At 36.1% G+C, this 25,058-nt stretch overlaps 1 protein-coding gene across 1 annotated transcript in view; it reads left to right on the top strand.

Annotated features, from left to right (window-relative positions):
• LOC114540661 (E3 ubiquitin-protein ligase rnf213-alpha-like) overlaps positions 1-25,058 on the top strand; it is an 84,236-nt gene that overhangs the window by 15,452 nt on the left and 43,726 nt on the right. The window contains exons 5-18 of the mRNA XM_028560783.1: positions 2,297-2,608; positions 8,167-8,738; positions 9,721-9,883; positions 10,130-10,347; positions 10,981-11,313; positions 12,439-13,235; positions 13,708-13,826; positions 14,091-14,177; positions 15,023-15,132; positions 20,519-20,654; positions 21,663-21,867; positions 23,109-23,364; positions 23,599-23,778; positions 24,165-24,276. Of these exons, the coding sequence (XP_028416584.1) occupies positions 2,297-2,608; positions 8,167-8,738; positions 9,721-9,883; positions 10,130-10,347; positions 10,981-11,313; positions 12,439-13,235; positions 13,708-13,826; positions 14,091-14,177; positions 15,023-15,132; positions 20,519-20,654; positions 21,663-21,867; positions 23,109-23,364; positions 23,599-23,778; positions 24,165-24,276 (3,600 nt within the window). The remainder of the gene's footprint in view (positions 1-2,296; positions 2,609-8,166; positions 8,739-9,720; positions 9,884-10,129; positions 10,348-10,980; positions 11,314-12,438; positions 13,236-13,707; positions 13,827-14,090; positions 14,178-15,022; positions 15,133-20,518; positions 20,655-21,662; positions 21,868-23,108; positions 23,365-23,598; positions 23,779-24,164; positions 24,277-25,058) is intronic.

The raw sequence follows: 25,058 nt of genomic DNA, 5'->3' as shown, positions 1-25,058 counted from the left end.
AAGGCTTTAAAATTTTATTTACAAACGACGTTTCGGAGTTTACTCCATCATCAGGTTAAGATACTCAGATTATGTACAATTTTGAATAAATCGCGTGTAAAAACCGTTAAAGCTTGCGTCCGTTACATTTTCGTGCGCATGCGATTTTTTTTTTTTTTTTTTTTTTTTTTGTAAGCATAAAATGACGTGTCCGAGAAATTCTAATAAAATTAGAAATTAATTATAGTATTATTTATACTGCATGCTGTCTAAACTATAAAATCTAAAATGTTTAATTGTTCGTATTTCCCATTCAAGTCCGGCTTCAACTTTTGAATGAATAAAGCTTCGGTAATCTTGCGTTCTACGGATCCTTTCGTTTTTTTTAGAATCTTGATCGAAAGCTTAGATTTTTGTCCACGATGTAGTTCACTACAATGCTTTGCGAAAGCCATGTTCTTGTAGGATTTCGCCGTAGGATTTGCTGCAGATCGATAATGTTCTTGGAATCTGACGGCTAATGGTCTACTTGTTTCTCCTACATATGTTGCTCCGCACAGGTCACAGTTTATTTGGTAGACAACGTCTTTCTGCGAGCATCGAATGGGAAGCAATGACCTACTGCACACTGGGCATTTCGAGGGATTTGTGCATGTGTTGTCGTAGGGTCGCAACTCTGCCAGAATGTTCTTCAATGAGCTTTGAGATCGTTCAACTATTCGGACAATGAGGTCTGAACGTTGGACTGCTCTTCTGATGTCGTTGGTGAATTGGCTTGAGATAAATGGTATTGTAAATGTACTTGGCGCTTCGGTTTTTGATGCTCGTTTCTTGCTTTTTGTCGCTTTAACTTTGTTGACATACTTGCTGTCATAACCGTTTCGTCTCGCTCTTCTTTCAAATTTCCGTTCAGCTTCTTGTAGTAATGTATCGTTTGAACATATCGAAGTGTAGGTTTTGATCGTGTTACCAATGGCAGCTCGCTTGATGTGTTCTGGATGATGAGATTTTGCGTTCAACATCAATCCTTTGTTTGCTGATTTTGTATGCCACCCCGTCTCGATTGTTCCAGAGGTATTCACTTTGATTTTTGTATTGAGGAAAGGAAGGAATCCGTCTTCGCCAGGTAACTCGATTTCAAATTGAATTGATGGATCTTGCCCATTCAGCTGATTTTGAATCTTCACGGCTTCGTTTGGATTGTCAGCGGGTGTAGAACATTATCGATCTGCAGCAAATCCTACGGCGAAATCCTACAAGAACATGGCTTTCGCAAAGCATTATAGTGAACTACATCGTGGACAAAAACCTAAGCTTTCGATCAAGATTCTAAAAAAAACGAAAGGATCCGTAGAACGCAAGATTACCGAAGCTTTATTCATTCAAAAGTTGAAACCGGACTTGAATGGGAAATACGAACAATTAAACATTTTAGATTTTATAGTTTAGACAGCATGCAGTATAAATAATACTATAATTAATTTCTAATTTTATTAGAATTTCTCGGACACGTCATTTTATGCTTACAAAAAAAAAATAAATAAATAAAAAAAAAAAAAGAAAATCGCATGCGCACGAAAATGTAACGGACGCAAGCTTTAACGGTTTTTATACGCGATTTATTCAAAATTGTACATAATCTGAGTATCTTAACCTGATGATGGAGTAAACTCCGAAACGTCGTTTGTAAATAAAATTTTAAAGCCTTATTCTGGTCTATATTAAATAACGCAGAAATCAATAGTAATGATTGCATGCGCCGAACATGTGAACAGTCTATTTTTGAGTAGTGACGAAGAGACGATATAGTGTTGGGAAAAGTACGGACAAAAAGGAGAATCTGCTTTTGAGGCTACGAAGAAATGTGATTGACGTATTGACGAATAGAGTATTTAAACGAACATTTATGATAATAAACAGATCAAAGCCAGAACGTGTGACAGTGTAATTTAATATCGTGAAATAGGCAGTAACCATAGCTGAGTCCCACTTTAAGCCCTAATTCCACGGGCTAAATTTTCAAGCGAAATGCGAAATATATCGCCTGCTTTTTTTTAATTGTTAGCAATGAGGCAGAGTCACTTTATTCAAGTGGTCGAAATTCTAAAGAAACAGGCGAAATATTTCGCATTTCGCCGAGAGAAAGTGCCCGTACGTGGCATTAGGCCTTTATATATTTTACTACTAAAGCGCCTGGGTACGAGGCTGCTATAATTATGATCTACGCCGACCTCTTTAATTCTACTTTTAAACTAAACCTTCGGAATAAAACGGATAGCAAAAACTATTCATTGGTAAAATAATTATCGTTTTACAGGAAATAGCACCTGGGGTGAAACAGAAGTGACAGAGAGTGACAGCGGAACAATTTTGGTGAGTGCTGTGTCGTGCGTCGAAAATGTTGTAAACTCGGTCAACGATGGGACAGTTACAGCTGCAACATTGAAGGTTTTACGAGAACATTCCAAACAATTTTTGGAACTGTGTGAGGTGCATCAGACAAATCAGAGTGGCTCTCAACACGTTCCAATGAGGACCACTTTTGAGACACGACTTTCCGAACTCAGGGAGTTTCATAATTTGAATGGCCAGCTGAAATGTTTTCTTGATCTCTGCAGCTTCAAACGAGGTATACTTTAAATTTCACTATTTTCGTCGCAACGAAAACTGCATTATGCAGAGTGTCCCAAAAAAACTCCAAAACCATTGAAATCACCCATAATGTAATAGCTAGAATTTGAATGCCTCAGCACCCTGTTGGGACCCACAAGTGCAGGTTGTCCCAAAAAAAACTATTGAAATTACCTATTGTTAAGATTTGAATGACTTGTTCGCGAATTTTTGCTCGTGGGGATTCAACGCAACTTATAAAATGCTAAATAGGCCTACAAAAAGTTAAAATTTGCTAGAGAATTAAGGACATGTCGAAGGTCATGGTGCTTAAGTTGTAAATTTAAATATTGTTATCCATATTTGTAAAGCGTACAGGGTGAGTAAAAAAACTGACACCTTTGAAAGTCAAATTAGCCGCGAACTTATATGGCTGGAATTTGACCATTTCCATCTGTACAGTCAACAGGACGTGATTTATTAATGCGAAAGTGTTTAAACCAATTGAACTAATTCAATGTGGTGCGTGTGCTAGAAAAACAATTTGATAAAACTGTTATTTTTTATTTACAGAGCTTAGAATGCATATTTTAACTCCTAAAGGGAACAAACTTTATGTTTTAGGTTCACTTATTTAATATGCTTCGTATACCCATGAGATAATTTAGGCAACTTCTACCACATTACAGCCGCTATGCGGCTAATTACTCCGGCGTCAGCGACGGAGTTAAAAATTCGCCTCGGTTTTGTTTTGTTTTGTTTTGTTTTTTTAATTTTTTTTTATCGTCGTCACAAGTCTGTAATGGCGTGAAATATACTATTATTTAAAACGTGTATATGACCGTATTTATCTACGTCCCAGGCTTGTCTCCTAAGAGTTGAGGTGCACAGCTTTGGCTAATTTTCCGATGCGCGATTCGATTTCGCTCGCATGATACGGCAATTCCTCCAAGAGAAACAAATAAACCGTTCTTTTCATGATTGAATTGGGGTAAAAATATACTTAATACATGTAGATTCTGGTCCTATTTTAATAATATCGCTGCTATTTCGCCGTTTAACAAGATGATGTGGTCGTGTATTGGCGCGTTGACACGTCGTAGTTTGCACAGGATTGAAGATTTAATATAACTATATAAGCACGAATTCCAAAGGCAAAGTGTAAGACAAAGCGAATATATCATGCGGTTTATTTACATTTTTGAACAATTGAACTTCTATACTTTTTAAAGTACTGTCACGAGCGCGGTCCTATAAACTTTGATAATACACTACAGTGTGAATCAATTAGATTTATATAGTTATTTATTCCTTAACTTTCCAGTAACAATAATTAACGTCTCTATAAGATTATGACTTTAAGAAGATAATATATCTTTAAACTTTTGACTTATTTCTGTCTAAGCACAACTCCACAAAGCCTTGTTTTCAACTTTAACTCCTTTTAATTGTTTTCTACTTTTGCTTTTACAATATAATATTTAGGCACTGAGGCCTTACGAAGAATGCTGTACGCATTTCTCTCTCCGTGGTTGGTTGTGCTCAGACTTTATACGCTTGGCTACCCTAAAACTATAAGTCATTTCCCGTACGCAATACAGTGCATTGTAGCACATGCATGCTACCGTGGTTTGTGGTCGACATCTTGTTACGTGTTTGTGGGATAAGGTGTGGATAGCTATTAGCTTACTCATGCATGTAAGTCTGACTGAAGCGAATGCTATATGGTTATATGATTATATTATTATATAAATTGTTATAAGATGATATATAGTGATTATACGTAATAGTACGATGTGCTTCTGAATTTCGCGATCGAACATTTAGGTTCGCAAGGCATCTAAATGCGAATATGAACTGTATTGTTTATGTTCAGAAGCTCTATATTGAAGACTGGCACGTGTACCGGAGTTAACGCCAGAACAGGCGTCTTGTTTGAATTTAAAGGTGTCAGTTTTTTTTACTCACCCTGTGTAATAACAGTCAATTTTGGATATACAAACAAATTTTACTGTCATGCATCATGCATAAAATGATTATGTCAAACATTTATTTATACACTTGTGCATGGTGCATTAATTCTCTAGCTATTACATTGTTATGGCGATTTCAATGGTTTTTGTGTTTTTGGGACACCCTGTAGATTCTTTTGCTTGCCTCGTTTTTGGGCCATTTTTGTCCTCCCTCAATGCAGCAAGATATGAAACGTGTCTATTCATATAATTTGAGCAAAAAGACCTTCAACAAGAATCTGGGTGTTAGAGATGTACGGGAAGAATTATCCCTTGCCTGCCATTATTTTGGCCAGCACCTTTCTCGTATGCACCGTTTGCGCAGTGAATATTAATTTCTGCAGTCCTTCACAGCAGCGGCATTACGTATTCACCGCTAGCGCGAGAGAGGTAAATATTAATCATGGAAGCTGCCACGCAACTCGTGAGATTTGTGGGTAAAGAGAAGAGGGGAATTTTTTTACCGTACGTTTTACGTGTTCCCAGTCGAGAAATTTTCGGTATAATATATAATTTACAGTCCCTCTTCTCGGGGGATTCGTCGAAATATTTTCCTCATTAAGAGGAGATTTTTTACAAACTCGCGTATTGAGCGCTCAAAACCAATCAGATTGCTGGAAGTTGATAGAAGCAATTCCATGTAAACATGGCGGCCGGATTTCAAATAGTATGAGTGTTTCAGTGCCGTTTTCACAACCATAACTCTCGGAAAGTTATGCAATTTAACAGAAAATGAAAAGCATGTGATCATCTAAAGATATGAAACTCCTAGACAAAATGGATTCACTGTTTGCCAAATAATTAAGGACGGTGGAATGTTATACAAGAGTTCGCTATGATTGCAGTTCATAGAAGTTAGGATTGTATGATGATCATTTTACTGTTTTTTTAGCTAGGTAACTGCCTGTGATCACAATGAATAAAATATAATGTAATCCTTTGACATATCAGTGTTCCAAAATTGCAGTTTCGTGGAACTTTTAGTGCCTGATCTTATTAATATACCATCTTATTTTACAAACAATTCAATATTGGAATTGCTATCGGGAAAATGTATTACAATCAGCACTTTTGACCGTATATCTTAAATATTAGACGGAAATACTGTATTGTACGTGATTTTCTTTTGCAATAGATGTATTTTATGTAAAAGCATGCATTAGTTTTAAAATCCAAACATTAGATGTACCTAAAATAATTGCTGAGGTTTTGCTTGATTTGACATGAACTTAAAACATTAGTCTATTGCTAAAACCTATGTTCAACACTGGTAAATTACACCAAAACTGTTTCCGATCAAACTAATTCATATTTTGCAATACACCCTGGGTATTGTAGTTTACAAAAAGTATAATTTGATTTAAATTTGGGTGGTAGGTCCATGGTCGTTTTTTGACATTTTCAAAATCAAGTAATTTTCCAATTATCACAGCACATATTTACTGACATCTCAGAATAGCTATCTACTTCTTGAGTAGAATTTGAATAGAGATACTTTGAGCCATATAGACACCTTCCTTAGTTCATATTACAAAATCCATAGCAATTAATTTACTGAATAAACAATTTTCATCTAAAAAATCCATAGGTTTTTATTTAGGTCATTTTTGTCAAAAAGGGACTTTATGCGAACCTTAAGTTTAGCCATTAAAATTCAGTGCAGAATTGTTTCCGATCAAACTAATTTATATTTTATGATAAGCCCCAGTTATTGTAGTGTGCAAAAAATACAATTTTGCTCAAATTTGGGTGGTAGGTCCGTGGTCGTTTTTTGGCATTTTTAAAATCAACCATATGTTGTATATTTACTTTAGGCATTAGTATACCAAATGAAGTGGCACCTGTATTAACAATATTATTGATACAATGGAAATACCTAGGCAAATTTATAAGGGGTTGCTTTGAAAACAATAACTAGTGGCACAATAACTTTGGTAATTGCCAATGTAGTTAAGGTGGCTTTGTTAGGTTTTTTTCACTTGAAAGAAATGTGCTAGAATTATGTATTACATCACATTTCTTTGTGTTTAACCATAAAAAAACAATGCAAATGTTTCCAATCAAATTTTCTCTGTATTCACAAAGATGAATATCATAATTTGAAAGCACTTGTAAGTATTTGACTTCCTCCTAATTATTACAGTATAAGTGTAGACTGAGTGTAGTACACTATTTATTGAAATTATTTATATGATATTTTAACAACAAAGTCACATTATAATGTTCAGCTATATGTACACATATATCACACTATATGAACAGCTGCATAATTTGGAATGAATGTCCCATGATTGTCCCACCAATTGTCCTACATGTCCCATATTATGTACCCACCACACAAGGAATTCATTGTTAAAATAGAGAGGGCAGTTGTTTTTGAAATAGATTATTTAGAGGGCAGTTGTTTTCTTTCTTGTGTTGTTTCTTCAAATAGATTATTTAGGGTCTTTTTTATTATTGTATCTTCGAGCTACTACACATAAGTGACATAACCATCCACTATGCGAGTTTAGTAGTTTACTGGTATCTGAAACTATTGTTCATATTTTCCAATATGTGTTGGAGACCTAGGAATAAATACGTTAACATTTGAGAATTTTATTCTATCACAAGGTTAATTCTAAATCACTAAAATCAAACTTAATCAGTATATTTCAATATGTTTATACTTTAGTGTGTGACTGTGTGTCACTCCTTCGCACGAATAAAAATGTACGCATGGAAAATTATATCATTCAAAATACTAAAAAAATTGAACGAACACTCACCTGTTGTTCTTCTTTATTTCAAGAAGCTTTTCGCCTTTTGAAATTCTCCAAAAGTTAGTAAAACAGCTGTCTCTCGACACGAAAACGTTACCAAACTTGTAAATTCAAAATGGCTGCGAAGCATATTTTAGCGAAGGCCTGGTTGCTAAGTTTTGAGCGATTTTGGGCAAAAATACGCGACTTTCTAAAAAATCTCCTCTTAATGATATTAACATAATCACTTGGGAAATATTTCGCCGAATCCCTTTTATTTGGGTCTTTAAATGATGTTATTATACACCACTTATCAAACTTTGGTGTTCGTAGCGTTTCATTGGTCGAGAGCGACTCACGCGGGAGTGAGGATTTTGACGTTGCCCACACAACCCCCTGCAGAGTGAGATAACGTGTTATTCCATGGGAAATAACAAAACGTGCGGCGCACCTGGACGTGCGACCTTTAGACTGTTTATTCATTTGAAATTATGTCTTTTATGAATAGATACTTCGTTGTTTACCTTGTAGTTTGGCTTTTCTTTGACAAGTGGTATATAACTAATAAAAAACGTATTTACCGAGAACTCAGAAAACATTATGTTTTGAGGACCCCCGACCATCGATATTTTACTCGCTTCCTCCTACAAACCTCCTCGCCTCGTACACATATGAAGAGTCATCGAAGATGGTCACAACTGTATTTTAGACTTTTTAAACTTAAACTTAAAGGTCGTCTTGAAATTTACCGTGTGGTATGTAACTAAAATTAATCCCGAGGATTTTTCTAGCTCGGTTGATTCTTGGTAATTTTAATTTTTTAGTCGATGAAGTGCTTCGTGCCTTGAGCGAAAAAATTGTGCAAGACTTTAGTGAGTTATCAATACGGGATATATGCGTTCAAAGATCTGGTAGATTTGACGTAATATTCTTTAACCTCGATGACAAGTATCTTGATATGGTGTCTAGGATTAATGAGATAGAAAGCAGTCGAATTTTCGTTAAGCTATGGCGTAAATACAGCGAGAAATTACAAAATGAACAAGTCACAATGGAAAATATTTTGCAAATTTGGATCAAAGTATGTGAACAACTCGAAGAAATAAGTGAACAGTTTGGAAACGGCGAAATGCTACTCAAGGACATTGATAAATATTTAGATTTGTTTCAGACGAATTACACCGATTTAGAAGGCGAATTCAAACTGCTTTTCTCGTTTTTGAGTCATCCAAAGAAACATTTGGATGAAACAGAGAGAAACCTCGCTGCCAGAATCACGCAAGTAAAGAGATATAAGAAGATTTCTGATGCTCGTCAAGCTGGGAAGGCAATTCTCCAATTAAAAGAAACGTTGCGTCTCACTGGCGATTTCTCAGTGGTTGAAAAGATAGAAGAGGTCAGATAGTATGGTTAATCTTCTACAAACGTAGATGTTTAGGACCCATTACTACTGCAAACATATTTATGCACGTAAACTGCATGGGGCCTTTTACAAAGTATTAGCAGGAAGGAAAACGTTCCTTTACACATACAGTAAAGGATGCAAAAATACAGGGACGCGGGGATTTTAACTTATCTTGATTAGATAGCTAAGATTTAAACGTTTTCATGAGAAAATTCGTATTTGATTCTTTTGCGTAAAAAATCATACTTGATTAATCCATATTAAAGACTAGTACAGTTCAAGTATATATACTGTTAACTAGCTCGCTTGGTGTGTTTTTTCTTTTACCAACCTTCGCACAAACAGTCTCTCGAAAATGGTGGTAAAATAGAGTGATTCATTGTGTATCTTCAAAGCTATATTTCTAGCATTATTAACATTGCATTCCAAAATCTGAGAATGAAAACGGCTAGTAACTTCAACAATTAAGAACTACAAGAACTTGAGCCACCCGTTAAAACTAGAAAGTTCACACGAATTCCATTTCGTTCCAAACTTTCCAATACTAGAGAGCTTTTAACGATTTTTTGATATATCGGTTTCGCATATTTTAATAAATGAACATATTTTGTTTCAAAAGTTGATCGATAGTTTTCCCGCCAAAGTTTCATAATTTGGCGCGTGCACAGTCGTTTTTCCGCAGTGTTAGTCAAAACTAGGAAATTGTGAATGGAAAACTAAATGTCAATCCAATCGGAACTTTTGAAAGTTGATTCGCGTAAACGCTGTCTTCCACAATTGACACGAATTTTGCCCGCCTAACAGAATTTTCGCCAATTAGAAAACAGGAAGTTCCTCAGTAAGTTTGTTGTAGTTTTTTCCCTATAGCTAAATTAACGACCAGGTTTTGATGCCTCCTCGTATAATTGCAGTACATTATTGTATTACAATATGATATAATTAAATGCAATAACATTTATATTCAATAATGCAGATTATTAGTGGGAACCTAAAAGATGTAGCCATCAAAGACGTGGATGGCAATCTACTTAAAGCTGGAGAACTGTTAGATGAAATAGACGAGAAAAGAAGAGGATGTTTAACGACTTTTACGGAATGTTTTGATTTAGTTGCCTGGCTAAAAAAGAGTATAAATGGTAAGGACATTTCTATATTTTCGTCGTCCTGAGATAGATATCTGACTATAAATTCCCGAGAAAAATTTCTTAATTTATGTTACCACGGGCTATAGTGAAAATTTGTTTTTATAGGCAAAGTAAAGTATGGCTATTCTTGCCTCTTCAACGAAGTTCACTCATTTTGATGCTTCTAATTTTGTAAAAACTCTATCATTTTCAAGTTTATGTTCTCAAAAAACTAATTTATTACTTTTTGAAATTCAGATGAACAAGAGCTCAAAGTATTTGTTGATTTGGCGTTGATTTCAGCCGGGGAAGATGACATGGAAATTGACCGGATTTCGTGTATGCATACAAGTTGTCTTGGGTTTGGATCGTTAATTTTCGGTTACAAAACAAGTCATGGATTTGATGAACTAATGCGACTTTGTCAACCTGTGTGGCACGCTGTTGACGCTAATCCAGGCATTGGAGAAAAATTGGTGAGTTAAAATAGCATGTAGATATATCACCTTCACAAACATCGCCTTCAACATATATATTTAAAGTGCCTATATCACTTGTGGGATCTTTACGGATTTGAATAGAGCTTGAAAAATTAGTTTATAAGTTCTACAACCCTTTTTGATATAATTATATAGTTTCGAAAATACGTCGGTTGGCGGGACTGGGACTCAGGAATGATTTGCAAACACGCCGTCTTTTATAATGTAAACATGAAGATTTTCACTGGCGATATAGTTTGCGCTTTTCAAAAAAAAATGCGGGAACGGTGCGTTGTGTATGGCTATAGGAACTGGGCGAGTTTTTCTCAAAATATTTTACGTCGTTGGAAGATCGAAGTAAAATTACAATTGATGAAATTATGTTTGACGAGAACTCGGTTCCTGAGTCCCAGGCCCCCGAGCACGACGGAAATTTAGGCAAATCGTCATGTTTAGATGTAAATATTTCCGAAACTACTTAATTATTTCAAAAAAGGGTTGTATAACTAATTTTTCAAGCTCTATCTAAGCAAAATCCGTAAAGATCCCACAAGTGATATAGGCACTTTAAAGTTTAACTATTATTACGTTGCTGTTATCATATATCATATTTATTTCTATCGAATTTAGGTATCCACTAAGAAAAGCCTGTCATGGTTGAAGCAAATAAAAGAGTCTCATGGTTCAGTTGCACTTACAACTATGGTTCAAGTTGAAGCTATCAATTCCTGTGGTACTTATTACATTGCAGACACCGAGATGGCTAAAGAAGTTAAGTACGCGAACGCTGCAGGTGGATTAAATTTTGAAAATTTAGTGTGTCTCAATGTTCCTGAAGATCCTCAAAAAAATCGAGAAAGAAAAGTTTATAGTCTGGAAGAAATAAAGGACGTACAGAGTAAACTTATGTTGATTGCCGGTAAAGCAGAAAGTGGAAAGGAGGAAGTTGACAAATTTAATGAGGTTGGTACCGTATTATTCTTTCATTTATTATATATCCCAGCATTTTAATTTCCAAGAATTTGCCTACACAACTACCAAGTACACTAAAAATAGGCAACCTTTTATTCTACAAGAACCCGCATTGTGAATTTAAAAAACGTCTAATAATATTCCTCGGAATAATGCAAACAATATTGTTAATCTTATTTCAATGTGCATAATTTACATTCAATTTCGCTTTATACACCCGACAGCGTTGCGTAATTGCTATTATTCCAATTAAAAATGTCTGCGTCAAACGTGAGCGGGGAAAAATCTCGAAGAATACAAAAGGGTATTGTTTAAATTTAGCAAATGTGGTATAAGAAAGGTAGTAAGACAGTGTATATTAGGCTTGGAAAAAGATTAAAACAGCTTGTTCCCCCAACGAGCGTGAAACATAAGATTGAGCGAGTAAAGCATGATGGGTAATTTCCAATCTATATGTATTCCCATCATCCTTCATGCTTGCCTTTTTTATTCGAACTACTAGGACCACTGATAGGCCAGAAATGGGCTGTTTTCAACTTTAATCTTATACATGTGAAGAATGCCGTAGTTTTGAAATGATTTGATGGTTGGACTATCAGCTGTGGTTATAGACATAGTTGTTATATGTCTAAATCTCGCTCATTTCAATAATTCAAAAAGTTTTAATTTTAATGGGGCAACTGTGGTGGCTCCCCTGGTCATTTGATGGGATTTTTCCACGTTATTTCGAGTTCTTCCAAACTCCAAGAAGTGTTTCTATAACTATATATAAACACAGGGAAAAATTGTTTTCTATTTGCTTCATAATTTTATATTTTTGTTTGATTTTCCTGCATTCTGATTGGTCAACATTCACTGTCTCTGAAGCGATAGTCGGTCTGGTCGGTGACTATAGCTTTTTGTTGTGGTTTTTCAAGTAAGAAATTTGAAGTAATTATAAATTTTTATGAAATTATGTTGATTAGCTACTATTTGTAAACACCTCGAAATTTATATTAAAACAAGTAGTCGCCTCAGCGACTAATTGTTAAATAGAAACACGCCTCTCGACCAATTAGCACGCGCGTACTTTATCAAATTTTATATATTATAATGTTGATATAATTTTTTTTTTAGATTTTTGATGGAATACTCAGAATAAGCCATTTGTACTTGCAACTTTGTGAGGTTGGTCAGATCAACTACTTAACATGGAAAAGTAAATACCAATGCAGTAAAGCGGACGACGAGAGGAATAGGCTTTTAGAGAACATTGAAGAAACCTGTGAAACAATGGAACGTGATTTAAAGAAATGGAAGGAATATTTTCATGATGCAAGAAACAGCTGTTATTCTTTGAATCATTTTACTATGAAACAGATTTTACACCTAAGGCTAGAGTTAGCAAAAGTTTGTGTTGGGCATGTGGCCATCGATGAACTGCGATTGCAGACTTTTATGCTCCTCGAGTCTGTTAACAAGAATGTAGAGCCTTTGCTTCTTGCAAATGTCTTAAAAACAATGGTTCCTGAAAACGTGGTGTTCTTTACAGAAAAAAATTCTAAAGACGGAGAAAAATATTTTGAGAGTGATATGGAATGTGAAGGCATTTCGTCAGAAAATATCGAAGAAGATGTGACTTTTCCAAGCCAACAGAGACGAAAGATCTCGCTTGAAACTTTTATGAGTGCAAAAGAGAAACTCGAGGGAATGGGAGAGCGTTTTAAAGAAAAATATCTTGTTGCTGCTTTACAAATTTGCGGTCGTTATGCAACTGAAGAAGATCTTATAGCACATGTTGTTTTTGGAGAAGAAGATAAAGAAACTGTTATGAAGTATTATGAAGATGCGAAGCGAAATCCACAACTGTCAGATCTAATTGCAGATCTATTAAATTCAGAGTGCCAGTCCGGAGATGCTGAAGAAAGCAAAAGGTATGTGCGCATTCAGGGGCGTCGGAACGCCGCCAGAAGTGAGGGGGCCCACAAAGTGCCTGCCAATTGCCAAATGTGGGCAACTTTCTAAGAGGTTACACTGTTACAGGGGCATGCCTTCCCTCTGGGAAATTTTTAAAACCAGAGTCTGAACACTGAAACGCCATATCCGGCACTTTGGGAGAAGATTTACCAGAATTCTAACAATTTACCAATTAACAACTTACCTTTGTCAAAAAGTGGGGGGGCCCAATGATACTTAGGCCCCCCCAAATAAAAAAGTGAGGGGGCCTGAGCCCCCCCGGCCCCCCCGCTTCCGACGCCCCTGTGCGCATTTTTAAAACAACGTTTCTGTTCTGTTGCAACGTTGTGCTGAGCGGCATAAATTGACATCAGTCAGTCAGACACTAATATATATTCATATTATTCAACCTTCAGCCACGATGTGTTTATTTTGTATTGTTTTTGATAGGGAAATTATAGGGCAAAAAATTGACCGAAAGCCTGTCACACCATACGTAAAAAACAAGGAGGATACTTACCTCAGTTTGGAAATTCTAACTGACATTTTAGACGAACTTTCAGAATCAGGTAAGTTAGCGAAAGTTGGCCCACTGATTGCTGATGTGGCATTAAATTATTAGACGATTTAAAGGTATTTAAGCGTGAAATGTCTAAACAGTCAACCATTGTCATCAACTATTGTCGGTATCAGTATCGGAGGGGCGTGTTTTAAAATTAATAAAAGGCCTGTTTTAACGTTTAATCCTACTTTTATACAAAGAGTATACTGTTTTATGAAACACCCTTCATCTATATAATCCGAGTTGTAACACTGCTAATTCGATTCCATAGCCATAGGTGCTGAATCCCAACGTATGCGGAGAAAGATGCCGTCAGGCCTAATGGAGGGTGAACCCAACTTACTACTTGTTCCAAAAGGTATGCGCAGTCTGCACGGTAGCAGAATATATTTTATTTAGTCAACCGGAGTAAAATCAAAATACAATTGTGCTCGTTTTAAAACTTTGAGGGAGGGATGAAAAAATGACCGAGATACTTTCTTGCAAATAATTTCATAAAAGTTCAACCTTGACGCTACATAATCTATTAGAAATGATTCATCATCGAGTAAAGTGCCATATTGTAATTGATTTATCCCTTCAGTATTCCCTATGCGTTCCATATTATTTCGCATAAGTATTCAAAGTTTCCTCATGGTTACTCGAAAAGTATTATAGAGTAAAATAGGAAGTTCCTTAATTCCTGCAAGCAGGCCGGCAGAGAAATATACGAAATTAAATTCTAATACTAGAAATTACAATATGGCACTTTACTCGATGATGAATCATTTCTAATAGATTATGTATATGGAATCTAAGTCTTCCAAAAAATATTTGAACGCTTAATTTCCCTGTTAAAAATATGCGTTCAACTATCTCTAGAAACTGTTGGAGCTACCTTGATTCGTGGAATGAATGCCAAAATCTCCTGTTAAGCAGTCGGCTGATTTTGTAACCACTCCAATGATTTTGGCATTACTTGCAATCCTATTCATTCTATTATTTTTTGGAGGAAGTTGCTTTTTACAGACCATTGTAATGAACTTTGTCCTCCGCATATTGATGGTTATTTAGCATAGATGACAAATAACTCCCGGGTAGTTTTCAGAGTCCATTCCTAAATCGAAATTTTTCAAATCACAAGAATCAATATTATAAATGGATACGTTTGTTTACTCCATCCAGTCAAATGAGTCAATGCAAATGAAAATTATTCATTTTAAGCGGAAGTGTTCGGTTGTCTCCTGTCGCTCTTCATGGGAAATGAAGCCCGTCAACCCTTACCAACTGATGAAGAAGTGATTGTCTGCAATGAAAATACAACAGCTGAAGAGGTACTCAATAGATTGTTGTTGGTTGAAACTCTTCCCTACTGTTTTCTTCAGTAACACCCGGAGCTCTTACTTATGCAAAGAGCCGCTATACAATTTTCAGTAATACACCCATGACCAGTCTGCATACTGTTTGAGGTGCACTGCACTCAGTGCTGTAAGCAACTTTGCTAGAAATAACTAGTTACAAATAATCGTTATAATTTTCAGCAATTGTAACGGTAACTCGTTTTTATTTATAAACATGTAACGGTAACAGTAAAGGTAACTAGTTAAAAAAACACATTCAAAACTAAAACGATTACAAGTTACAATACGTTCGGTACAAGTTACATTTTTTAATAAAAAAATAAGAAATCATTATGTAATGATATGTTCATCATACAAGCTTGCGGCCTTGAATCAAGCAAGCATGCTATTTTTTCGAAGCACGACCGGAATCAGCATGCCGCGCTTGATCATCTCAGGAAGCGTGACTTCCGCTTTTATGTTTCTGTTGGTAGCCTGCGCATACGCGGCTAACGTCTATGTTATCGAAAAACTATCCGGATGTGGCCGTGTGGCACATCTTCGGCAATCGTCGGATATACGAAAGATGACGAATGGTGTGTTCGACACTACTTCCGGGAGGCTGTTTTGCCAAGATAAATATACAGAAATTCGAAGGCCGAAGCATAAGGATCGAGGTAAGTACTTTAAAGTTTGTGTATTTTTGGTGACATTTGTTATTTCAATCACTCGTTTTTCTTCACAGTCACCTCGAATATCAACCTGGTACTCTTGGTCGAATATTTTACAGCTATTGTGTTGTACAGACGTCACAACAGGCTGTGCAGTCTTAACTGGCAAGCTTAGGAATCAAATACTATTAAGGTTTTCCTTCAATGTACTCTAATGCCTTTTGACAAGTCAATTAAATAAAAGTCCAGAGAACAGTGCCTCGTATTGTGGTATGTTCAAATGATGTGACGATTGTGTCGTAATGTGTATGTGCGATTGCTGACTAAGACCGTCAAATAACATGGAGGACTATATAGGCACTAGGTCTATAAATGATACAGTTGATTCGGCCTGTACAGTACAGGCTAATTTTTATCAGGGTAATGATTTAATATTTTATATAAATGCTGGTAAACACTGTGTAGCTATGTCATTGTATTCAATTTTTTACGAAGAAATTAAATCAGTTAATATTTGGAATCAGTCTATTCTAAACACAATTTTAATAAGTAGAAACCGTTTGTATGGTATTTTTGCAAAAGTTTAAATAAAAGTGATTTATTGTTAACTGATGCCCTCAAGTTTGTGAGTAGATTGGTTACACTGATCTCAGATCAGTGCTTGGTTTCAAAGGCTCAAGGGGCCCGAATGAAAACATCTACGTGGCTCATCCATTGGCGTATCTCTCTGAAATGTTCGCTATAAAGTCAATAAGCAATATTATTATATGGCACGCGGTCTCGCAACTAAAATAGCGTGCGCTGATTGGTTCTTGGCTGGTCTGGAATCCCCAGTATTGGACCGTTGCCGTAGTAACGGTCCAACTCTCATATGTTTGAACAAAAACAAGCTTGCGCTTTTTTTTGAAAAATATCGATGCAGAATGGAGCAATGTAGCGAAATAGCGAATAGTACGACCAACAGTCAAGAAAAAATTGAAGTCTTCATTGCTAATCAGAGAAGTGCAAACACCAGAAACAAGATTGTTTCGGATATGAATACTTTGGACCGATACTTGAAAAGCATTGGCAAGGAAGACGTTAAAATCGAGAATTTGCCTGCAGAGCAGTTGGACCATATCTTGTCAAAGTTCTTTATGAATGCTACGAAAAAAGATGGCAAACCAGAGACACCTGAACGAGAACAATTCTACATATAACCTATTTAAAGATGAAGCATTTAAAAAGTAGAGGGAAACTCTTGCTGCTAAACGCCGGTTGCTTGTTAAAAGTGGAAAAGGGAATTAGCCGAACGCCTCAAGAGTACCAACTGACGAAGAAGAAAACGCTTTATTCCAATCAAGCGAGTTTGGCGATTCATCACCGAAAGCTCTTCAAAGAACTGTATGGTGGTTATTGTCGATGCATTTCGGTTTCAGGGCCAAAGACGAATCCAGAAGACTTCAATGGGGAGAGATTAAACTTCAAAAAGATCCAACAAGCGAAGACAAAGTACTTGTGTTTCTGACTGAAAGAGGAACAAAAACCCGAACAGGCAAAGAACGTGGCCATGAACGAGCATTTCAACCCAAAGCATTCGCTACAAACACCGACAGGTGTCCTGTCAGATACTATAATTGTTCAAAAACCATCGTCCGGCAGAAATGAACTCTCCAGACTCGCCGTTTTATTTGGCTGTGAGAAACCTTCGGCAGACGAGTGATCCCGTTTGGTACATGAGAGCACCCTTGGGAAAAAATGAAATAGGGAAATTCCTCTCCCTTGCCGCTTCAAAAACCAGACTACATCAAATAGGAAAGAAACTGACAAATCACTCGGTAAGAAAAACATGCATCTCAAAGGTTCTAGATGCGAACGTACCAAAAACATTTGTGGCCCAATTAAGCGGTCACATGCAAAAGCATTAACAGTTTGCAGTGCTACAAAACCGCCAGTACGAGTCAACAACAACAAATGTCATCAACTCTTAGCAGACAAGCTACTTCCTTCGAAGCCGATCGAAGCGCTAACTAAACAACAAAAGTCCAGCAGTCTTTCACTTCTAATTTGACATTCACAATCACCAGACCTAACTCAGATCCACTGCTATCTTTTACGAATGCCACGACCAAGGAAATGTTCTCTGGTGCAAACATACGAAACTGTTCTTTTCAAATCTACAATGGCCCTGTGATGATGGATCGCGATTGAAAGCGACGAGGACGAAGATTGACTGTATGTTGACAGTTTATTTGATATTTGTTAGAACTTTAAGGCGTTAGACTGATTATTAAACCCGTTAGTTGTTGATTCGATTTGTGCTAGCGAATTGTTATTTGTTTATGCTAGATTGTTGCTTCATTTACATTGCGAATTTTCGTTAAAAATCGTTCCGTGTAACATCAGCTTTATGTTCTTATACAACTGTGGACATAATATTTTGTTATTTGGTACACAGTTGATATTATATTTTATATTCATCTTTGATTTTTGTTTATATTACTGTATCATTCTTATTTAACGTGTAAAAGCAAAGTTTTGGAAGCCGCTTCAGTGCTTGCTTGGCGACTGGCTGGCGAAAGAGCCGGCAAGAATGCTGCAGCGCATTGTATAAATAAATAAACTAGCTACTGTCTGTATGCCATATAATAAATCCCTTATTAACCGAATACGTTCGGTCCGTACTGGAAAAATATCAGACCTCGGTCTTTTATGTACGAACCTCGCTGTCGCTCGGTCCGTACTGTCAAGACCTCGGTCTGATATTTTTCTAGTACGTACCTCAAATTCGGTTAATAAGTGGTATATAATGCAAAACTAATTTGCTTACTCTGTGCTCCAAGGCTCTGTGACTCTTTGTCCTCGTTGTCGAATGGATTGATCCAGAAACTCTGGAGAGTTTCCTTGCTAACCAGTTGGAAGATATTCCTAACGAATTTTGATCCAATTTTGTGAAGGACTTCTCTGTTTTTGTTGTCACCCTCGGAGATGTGTTGAACATTTCCTTCGCGAAATGTTCAGCACCCTGGAATTAATAAGACCTTCCGCACTGTATAAGTTTCGGAAATGGTTAAAGAAATGTGTGGATCAAATTTATCTGATCAACGAAACGCGACGCAATGGAATTTTTATGGCTGTCCAACGCCTCAACAGGATCATCAATGAAAAAGGAGAAATGTCATTCATAGTATCTGCACCCTGGCAGATTCACCTAAGTATATACATCTTCTAATATTGAATAGAAGAATAAGAATATGCTACTGTAATTATCAGTACAAAACAAATGGATTACAAATGATGGATTACAAATACCTATACCTGCAGAAATTGTACTCCTTAAAGATTATGCTCAAGTGATGAAACCGGTCGCCCAAGCCTTTAACATTCTACAGGGAGAAACAAACTACTCCAATGCTTACATGGTTAAGTATACTGAGAGATAAGCTTACCAAGAAGTTAGATATACCGGCCATGAAACCAGTCAAACTACTGGTCAAAGAACTGTTAAATGGGATTGATAATCGATTTGAATCAATGCTGAGCGATGAAAAGATCATTGCTGCTGCTATTCTTCACCCCAAATTTATAGAAACATGGACAACTGATCGTAACCTTAATGAGAAGGGTTAGAATATCTTCGATTTGCGATACATATTCTCATTATAATGGGCATACGTGTTTATTTATACTTTTTATGAATTTTAGGCATTTCTTTCATTAATGAGAGGTTTGAGAGTTTGGTACAGCTATTGGTTGATGAACCTAGCTGGCCAGTCCTCTGCAGAGGATAAAGATGAGACAGACTTTTTTCAAACTAAAAACAGGAAATTAAGATCATTTCTTGATAGCCCTGCTGATAGCCTTTGTGATTATACAAGATGGCCACTCCTTCGAAAACTGTTCATTGAGCTCAACACGCCCTGTGAGAGGCTTTTTATTGCCGGTGAACTTATTTTTCGGCCGCATCGCTCACGTATGACAAATACAAATTTTGAGAATTGCCTTGAGAAAAGATATTCAAGACTGTATGTACGTTATAATAGGTAATTAGTTGTCCGTAAATATTGTGTTTAGTTTTAATAGAACAAAATTGTGTTTCTTTGTTGTTTTTCGTTACCATTCAATACTCAAAAGTCAAAAGTAACTTGTAACTAAGTTACAACACAGTTATTAGAATATACATGGTTTGGAGACTTGATGGAAGTACAATACAACTCATTATCAATGTTATTGTCCAGGTTTATGCAAAAAATGGTTCCTTATCCGTCACATGTCTATTGTATTTTTGCCCAACTAACCAATAGCAATGGCTTGGCCGTGACTTGAACAAAATGTTAATTCAGAGCTTACTATTGGTTTATTTGTTCAAAATACAATAGACACGTGACGAATAAGGAACAATTTTTTGCATAAATGTTCCCCGACATAGTTAATGAGTTCTATTGTACTTCTATGTAGTCTCTAAACCATGTATATTCTATTAACTGTGGTTACAAAAAATACATTGTAACTTTCTAACTAAAACTAGTTAGAATTTCGAACTTGTAACTTGTTCTGGTAACTTGCTATGATTCTAGCAGAGTTACTGTAGCTAACTTTAATTCGTTTTAACCAAATAGATGCACTAAGTATAAGGTATGCGAATTATATCATATTTGAATGGATTTGCATCACCCAGTTAACGCGAGGCAACGATTTTATTCCAAATAATCATTAATTTTAATATGTAGATTGAGTTACTCTGGCGACGCGCAGTCGTTGACGACAAAGGACAGTTGTTTTGTCTTGCTAATGCGGATCTTTTGGATTATGATGTCAGCCAACAGGTTGTTCGTTCTTTGGAATTGTTAACACAAGGACAATCCAGTAAGTATATTATGTGTATCGGACATAACTTCCATTGCAAGAGGCAGTTGTTGCTGAATTTTTCTCAACTGATTCCAGTTAGGCCTCGCAAGTATATATATTAAGACTTATTATATAATAATAAATGTTGAATCATATATTATCCATCACCATGAACCCTCGGATACGCAGAGTGTATGAAACCCAAACCTTTTCAAATTAAAATTAACCTTAACGTTCTTTGAGACTTTGCAGTGCCCTTTTTTATATGTTATAAGGTTATACGGTTTTATAAACCTTAATGAATACGAAAGCTGCATGAAACTACTTCTATACAGGGTGTATCAAAAAAATTCAAATCGAAATTTTGCGTGTAATAATGCAAAATATATTTGACAAATTTGGTTGATTTTTACACCATTGTTAAGTTCATTTATTTCTCTTTCAAATGACACGTTGTACGTGTAATTTAGTTGAAAAATGAAGAAGTACTGGTTCGACAAAAAAGTTCATAAAAATCACCATTTTCCGCCGATGGGAACTGGACGTTTGTTTGATTGAAAATTAGTCCCAAAGGGGTTTAAAATCTAATCATTACTGAAAACTAAAACGCAAATTTATCGCAAAAATTCTGCTTACTCAATGTTCAACGATGGACGTTTGAAGAACACAATGCCCCATTAATTAAATTTGCATTTTCTTTTGTCTGGAGGTCTCATTTCGAATTCCCATCGGCGGAAAAATTTGATTTCGAGCAACAATTTTTAAGAGACGATAACCCGGCCAGTTTTGGTCGTGTCGATATAAGAACGGTATAATCGTAAACTAAATAAGCTAATCTTTGTTGCCGTATAAAAATTATATCGTTTACTTTAGTATTTTATACACAGCAGCTTGTCAAAGTTGGATTCGAATTTTTTTTTATACATGCACACTGTACAATCTCCCAACGTCACATATATAGCTATTGCTACAGGCCAGGTACCAAATGAACTTGAAACATTATTCCTTCCCCTTTTCTGCTTTTAGAATACCACTTGGTCGTGATTTGCAGCATTGAGAACGAGGACAGATCGAATATGGTTACATCCTTGGATCAGAATCGTCGCCATTTCCCGCCAATCCCATCTACGAAAGCTATTCAAAATTATTTGAAAGAACAACTTATGGTTTCAGGCACAGAAACAGTCGGCAATGTTCATTTGGCACCAGCAGCCACGGTTGACGTGGAAAAGTGAGTATTTTACGCAACACATTACCAGAAATTTGGGACAAGATGGCGTCTTGCATTGGGATAAAAACAAACATGGCGGCCAAATTTCATGCGAAACAATATGGCTTAATCACAAAACTTTAAATTACGCTTCCTATGTGTGTTTTTTTCTTGGTTCGGAGTTCGAATTCTGTAAATCGCTCAGAAAGGAAGAGTTATAACAAAAAATATTCACTCACTAGCAAATCCTCTAGGTTCCTGAGTGCGATTTATATACAAGTCCAATTTGAATGATTCGGCTATATAAACCATAGTAATATCGGTAAACATGCTCTACAATCTGGTCAAATACACCACTTTCCTTTTGGACGATGCAAAGTTCGGAGTTGGAAATGTCTTTGGTTGTGATATAGCTACCGATATAACTCATAAATATCTTCGTATTTTTTACCGCCACGGTTCCCACAGCGTTTGAAATTTCATGATTTTTCAGTGTGTTAAGCATCCGGCCATATACATTTGAAGCATGATTATAATTGCATAATTATACCATCGAGCCATTTTATGAAATTTTCACCAATTCCTTGGGTCAAGAAGCGGACGCTGCCCACGAACGCGGACGCAAAATGTCTCAAATTTCTGGTAATGACATACAATCGTTGCGGAAATTAAGTTAGGACACTTGATAAAATATATTCTGAACAAGCGACTGGGTTGAAAAATAGCATTTTAAGCCCACTTAGTTATGTCCCCCCTCGTCCTGGCCGTTTTTAATGTTGTTACCCAATCCACTTATTTCACCGTAGTTCATCACACTTCATCGGGCTTATTTATGATAAAGCAGCATTGAAACGGGGGAGGGGCATGTATTATTTCTTTTTAAACAAGGGTCCCAACACTTCTGCAAAGAATGTAGTTTAGACTTTGATCGAAGTTTACTGCTTTAAATGACCGTTCATGATTGGGGAGTCTAACAGAAAATAAGACATATTCATAATACATGAATATGGATCCCTCCGCCAAATTATCTAGCCAGCTACACCACTGTGTACGTATTCCAACTGCTGTGTGCCGCAGCCTCTTACTTTTTATCAGATGAGGTTTCAAGAGAAATTTTGGGATAGGAAACTTATCACTCCCATCACCCACCCTCACTAAGAGGTCCAGTATTACATTACATGTTTCCAATCCATTGGCTTGCAGTTTAGGCAAATTGATAATATCGATCACAGTAATGCATGCTCGCATTTATATTTTAAAAGGTTATCTGTTCGTGTGATTCAGTCGTCTAGAGCAGGCATGGGAAAGAGCTTGTTTATCAAACATCTCGCAGAACAATTGGAAAACCTTCCAAGCAACAAAAAGCTTCGTAAGGGCCTAGTTCCGTCGCTATGTGCTACAATTCCTGTGCATGGAATCTCTGTGGACAGTGATTGTGTCACCCGCGAATTTCTCTCCCATGCCGTAAAAAGGGATATTCCTGTTTCAAGGATATTTCATTTGGACATGTCTCAATCGGTTAGTATAAAGGTCATCGGAAATAGAAATATTCTTATATGCATGATGAAGTTAAAAAGTTAATGAACAAAAATTGAACTGTTTTGAGTAACCTAAAATTTAGGCAAATAACCTTTGTTGCATAATTGTTTAAAAAAAATCCTCTTTAAATACGACATTTAATTTGGTATATAGGAATTTAGTTCTGGCTCATTCACTTTTGAATCACAAATACTTTCTGAAAACTTGCTTCAGGTTGTGAAAGGACTTGACAATATCCTGTTTCAACTTCTCATTTTGAGAGTTGTAAAAGATAAGAGTGGGAATGTCTGGAGAAGAAAGTCGACTGATATGTATGTAGTTGAAATTACAACTGACAAATCATTTGAAGCCTTAACAACTGACGCGTCCTTAACAAACTCCAACTACAGCCAGGTACAGTCTCTTCCTCTCCTTCCTTATCAGCAATTAATATTGTTCAATTTTTGTAAACTTGTGTTTCTGTTTGTTTGGTTGTATGAATTTTATAAAGCATCCAACGACACGAACGCAAATGACACAGAATTTAGCGCGTATAGTATAAAAATATTGAAATGTTTAAAGTACTCTTTGTTCATGCATGCAGCAAAATTATTCTGATGCTTTCAAAGTAACCCAGATTTTTTTGTATTTTTGTTTTTTACCCACAATATGAAAAAATTTCAAAAAATATCAAAGCAAAATTCATTGTGAGAAGTTAAAAAAAAGAATATGATTAGAAAAATTATTTTAAAAAGCCTTGCATTTGCATATGTAGTTTCATTTTCTTTAATCTAACCCAGACTATGCGAAAACGACTGGCAACAGAAAAGTACTCATTTGTGAAATACCTACCTCGAACACATTGCTCGACACCCAGGGAAACGTTGGACAACATAAGACACAATAGAGGGGGTAAGTTTGTCTCAATTCTTAATATATATTTCATGATATTTTAGAAATTAAATAACACAATATAATTGTGGTGCATGTGCATGTATCTTATAGTAAGTGTTAACATTTCTGGAAATACTAATCCCCGAGCCGGTGCGGAGCACCGTGCGAGGGTACTAATTCCGCCCGGAGATTAGGAACTACACCCGGGTATTCTGACAGAACACAGGCGAATCCAAAGTTGCCCAAATGTCATGGACGTTCAATGGTCATAATAGTTGTGCGCATGCGCGAAATTTGAACGAAGAAAGAACGGTGGTCTACAACTTGCTGATTAGCTAAAACAAAAAGAGAGCATGCATGAGAGCGTCAGCATTTTATATTTTTTTAACCGTCATTTTGCAAACTATTTTTTAAAAATATAAAATGAAATCATGGAGTCAAATATTAAAACAATAATAAAAAGATTTAAAGATCATCACAGCACAGAAACAGTTGGTGAAATAGGAACGACTCGTAGTTTATAATCTTTGAAGTGGTAGGTGTCTACATTTTACTTATTCAGTGTTTGCTGTAAGAATGCGTTGTTATTTTGACAAGTGCGAGCTTGATATGTCGTTTTACAAGGTCAAGGAGCTAACCGACCGTTTAAGGCTTTACATCATCGCTTAAACTTTAAAAAGAGTTCTCAAAAGTGTACTGCAGAGTTTTGATAAAACAAATATTACTTTGCAGCTCATATATTTGCTAAAATCATTGAATAAAATAGATAATCGAAAAACAACATTCGACGTTTAGTGCTT

This window comes from Dendronephthya gigantea, unplaced genomic scaffold (assembly GCF_004324835.1).
Source record: "Dendronephthya gigantea isolate DGI-Jeju-01 unplaced genomic scaffold, DenGig_1.0 000245F, whole genome shotgun sequence".
NCBI classification, from domain to species: Eukaryota; Metazoa; Cnidaria; class Anthozoa; order Malacalcyonacea; family Nephtheidae; genus Dendronephthya; species Dendronephthya gigantea.
This window is presented reverse-complemented; position numbering and strand designations above follow the sequence as displayed.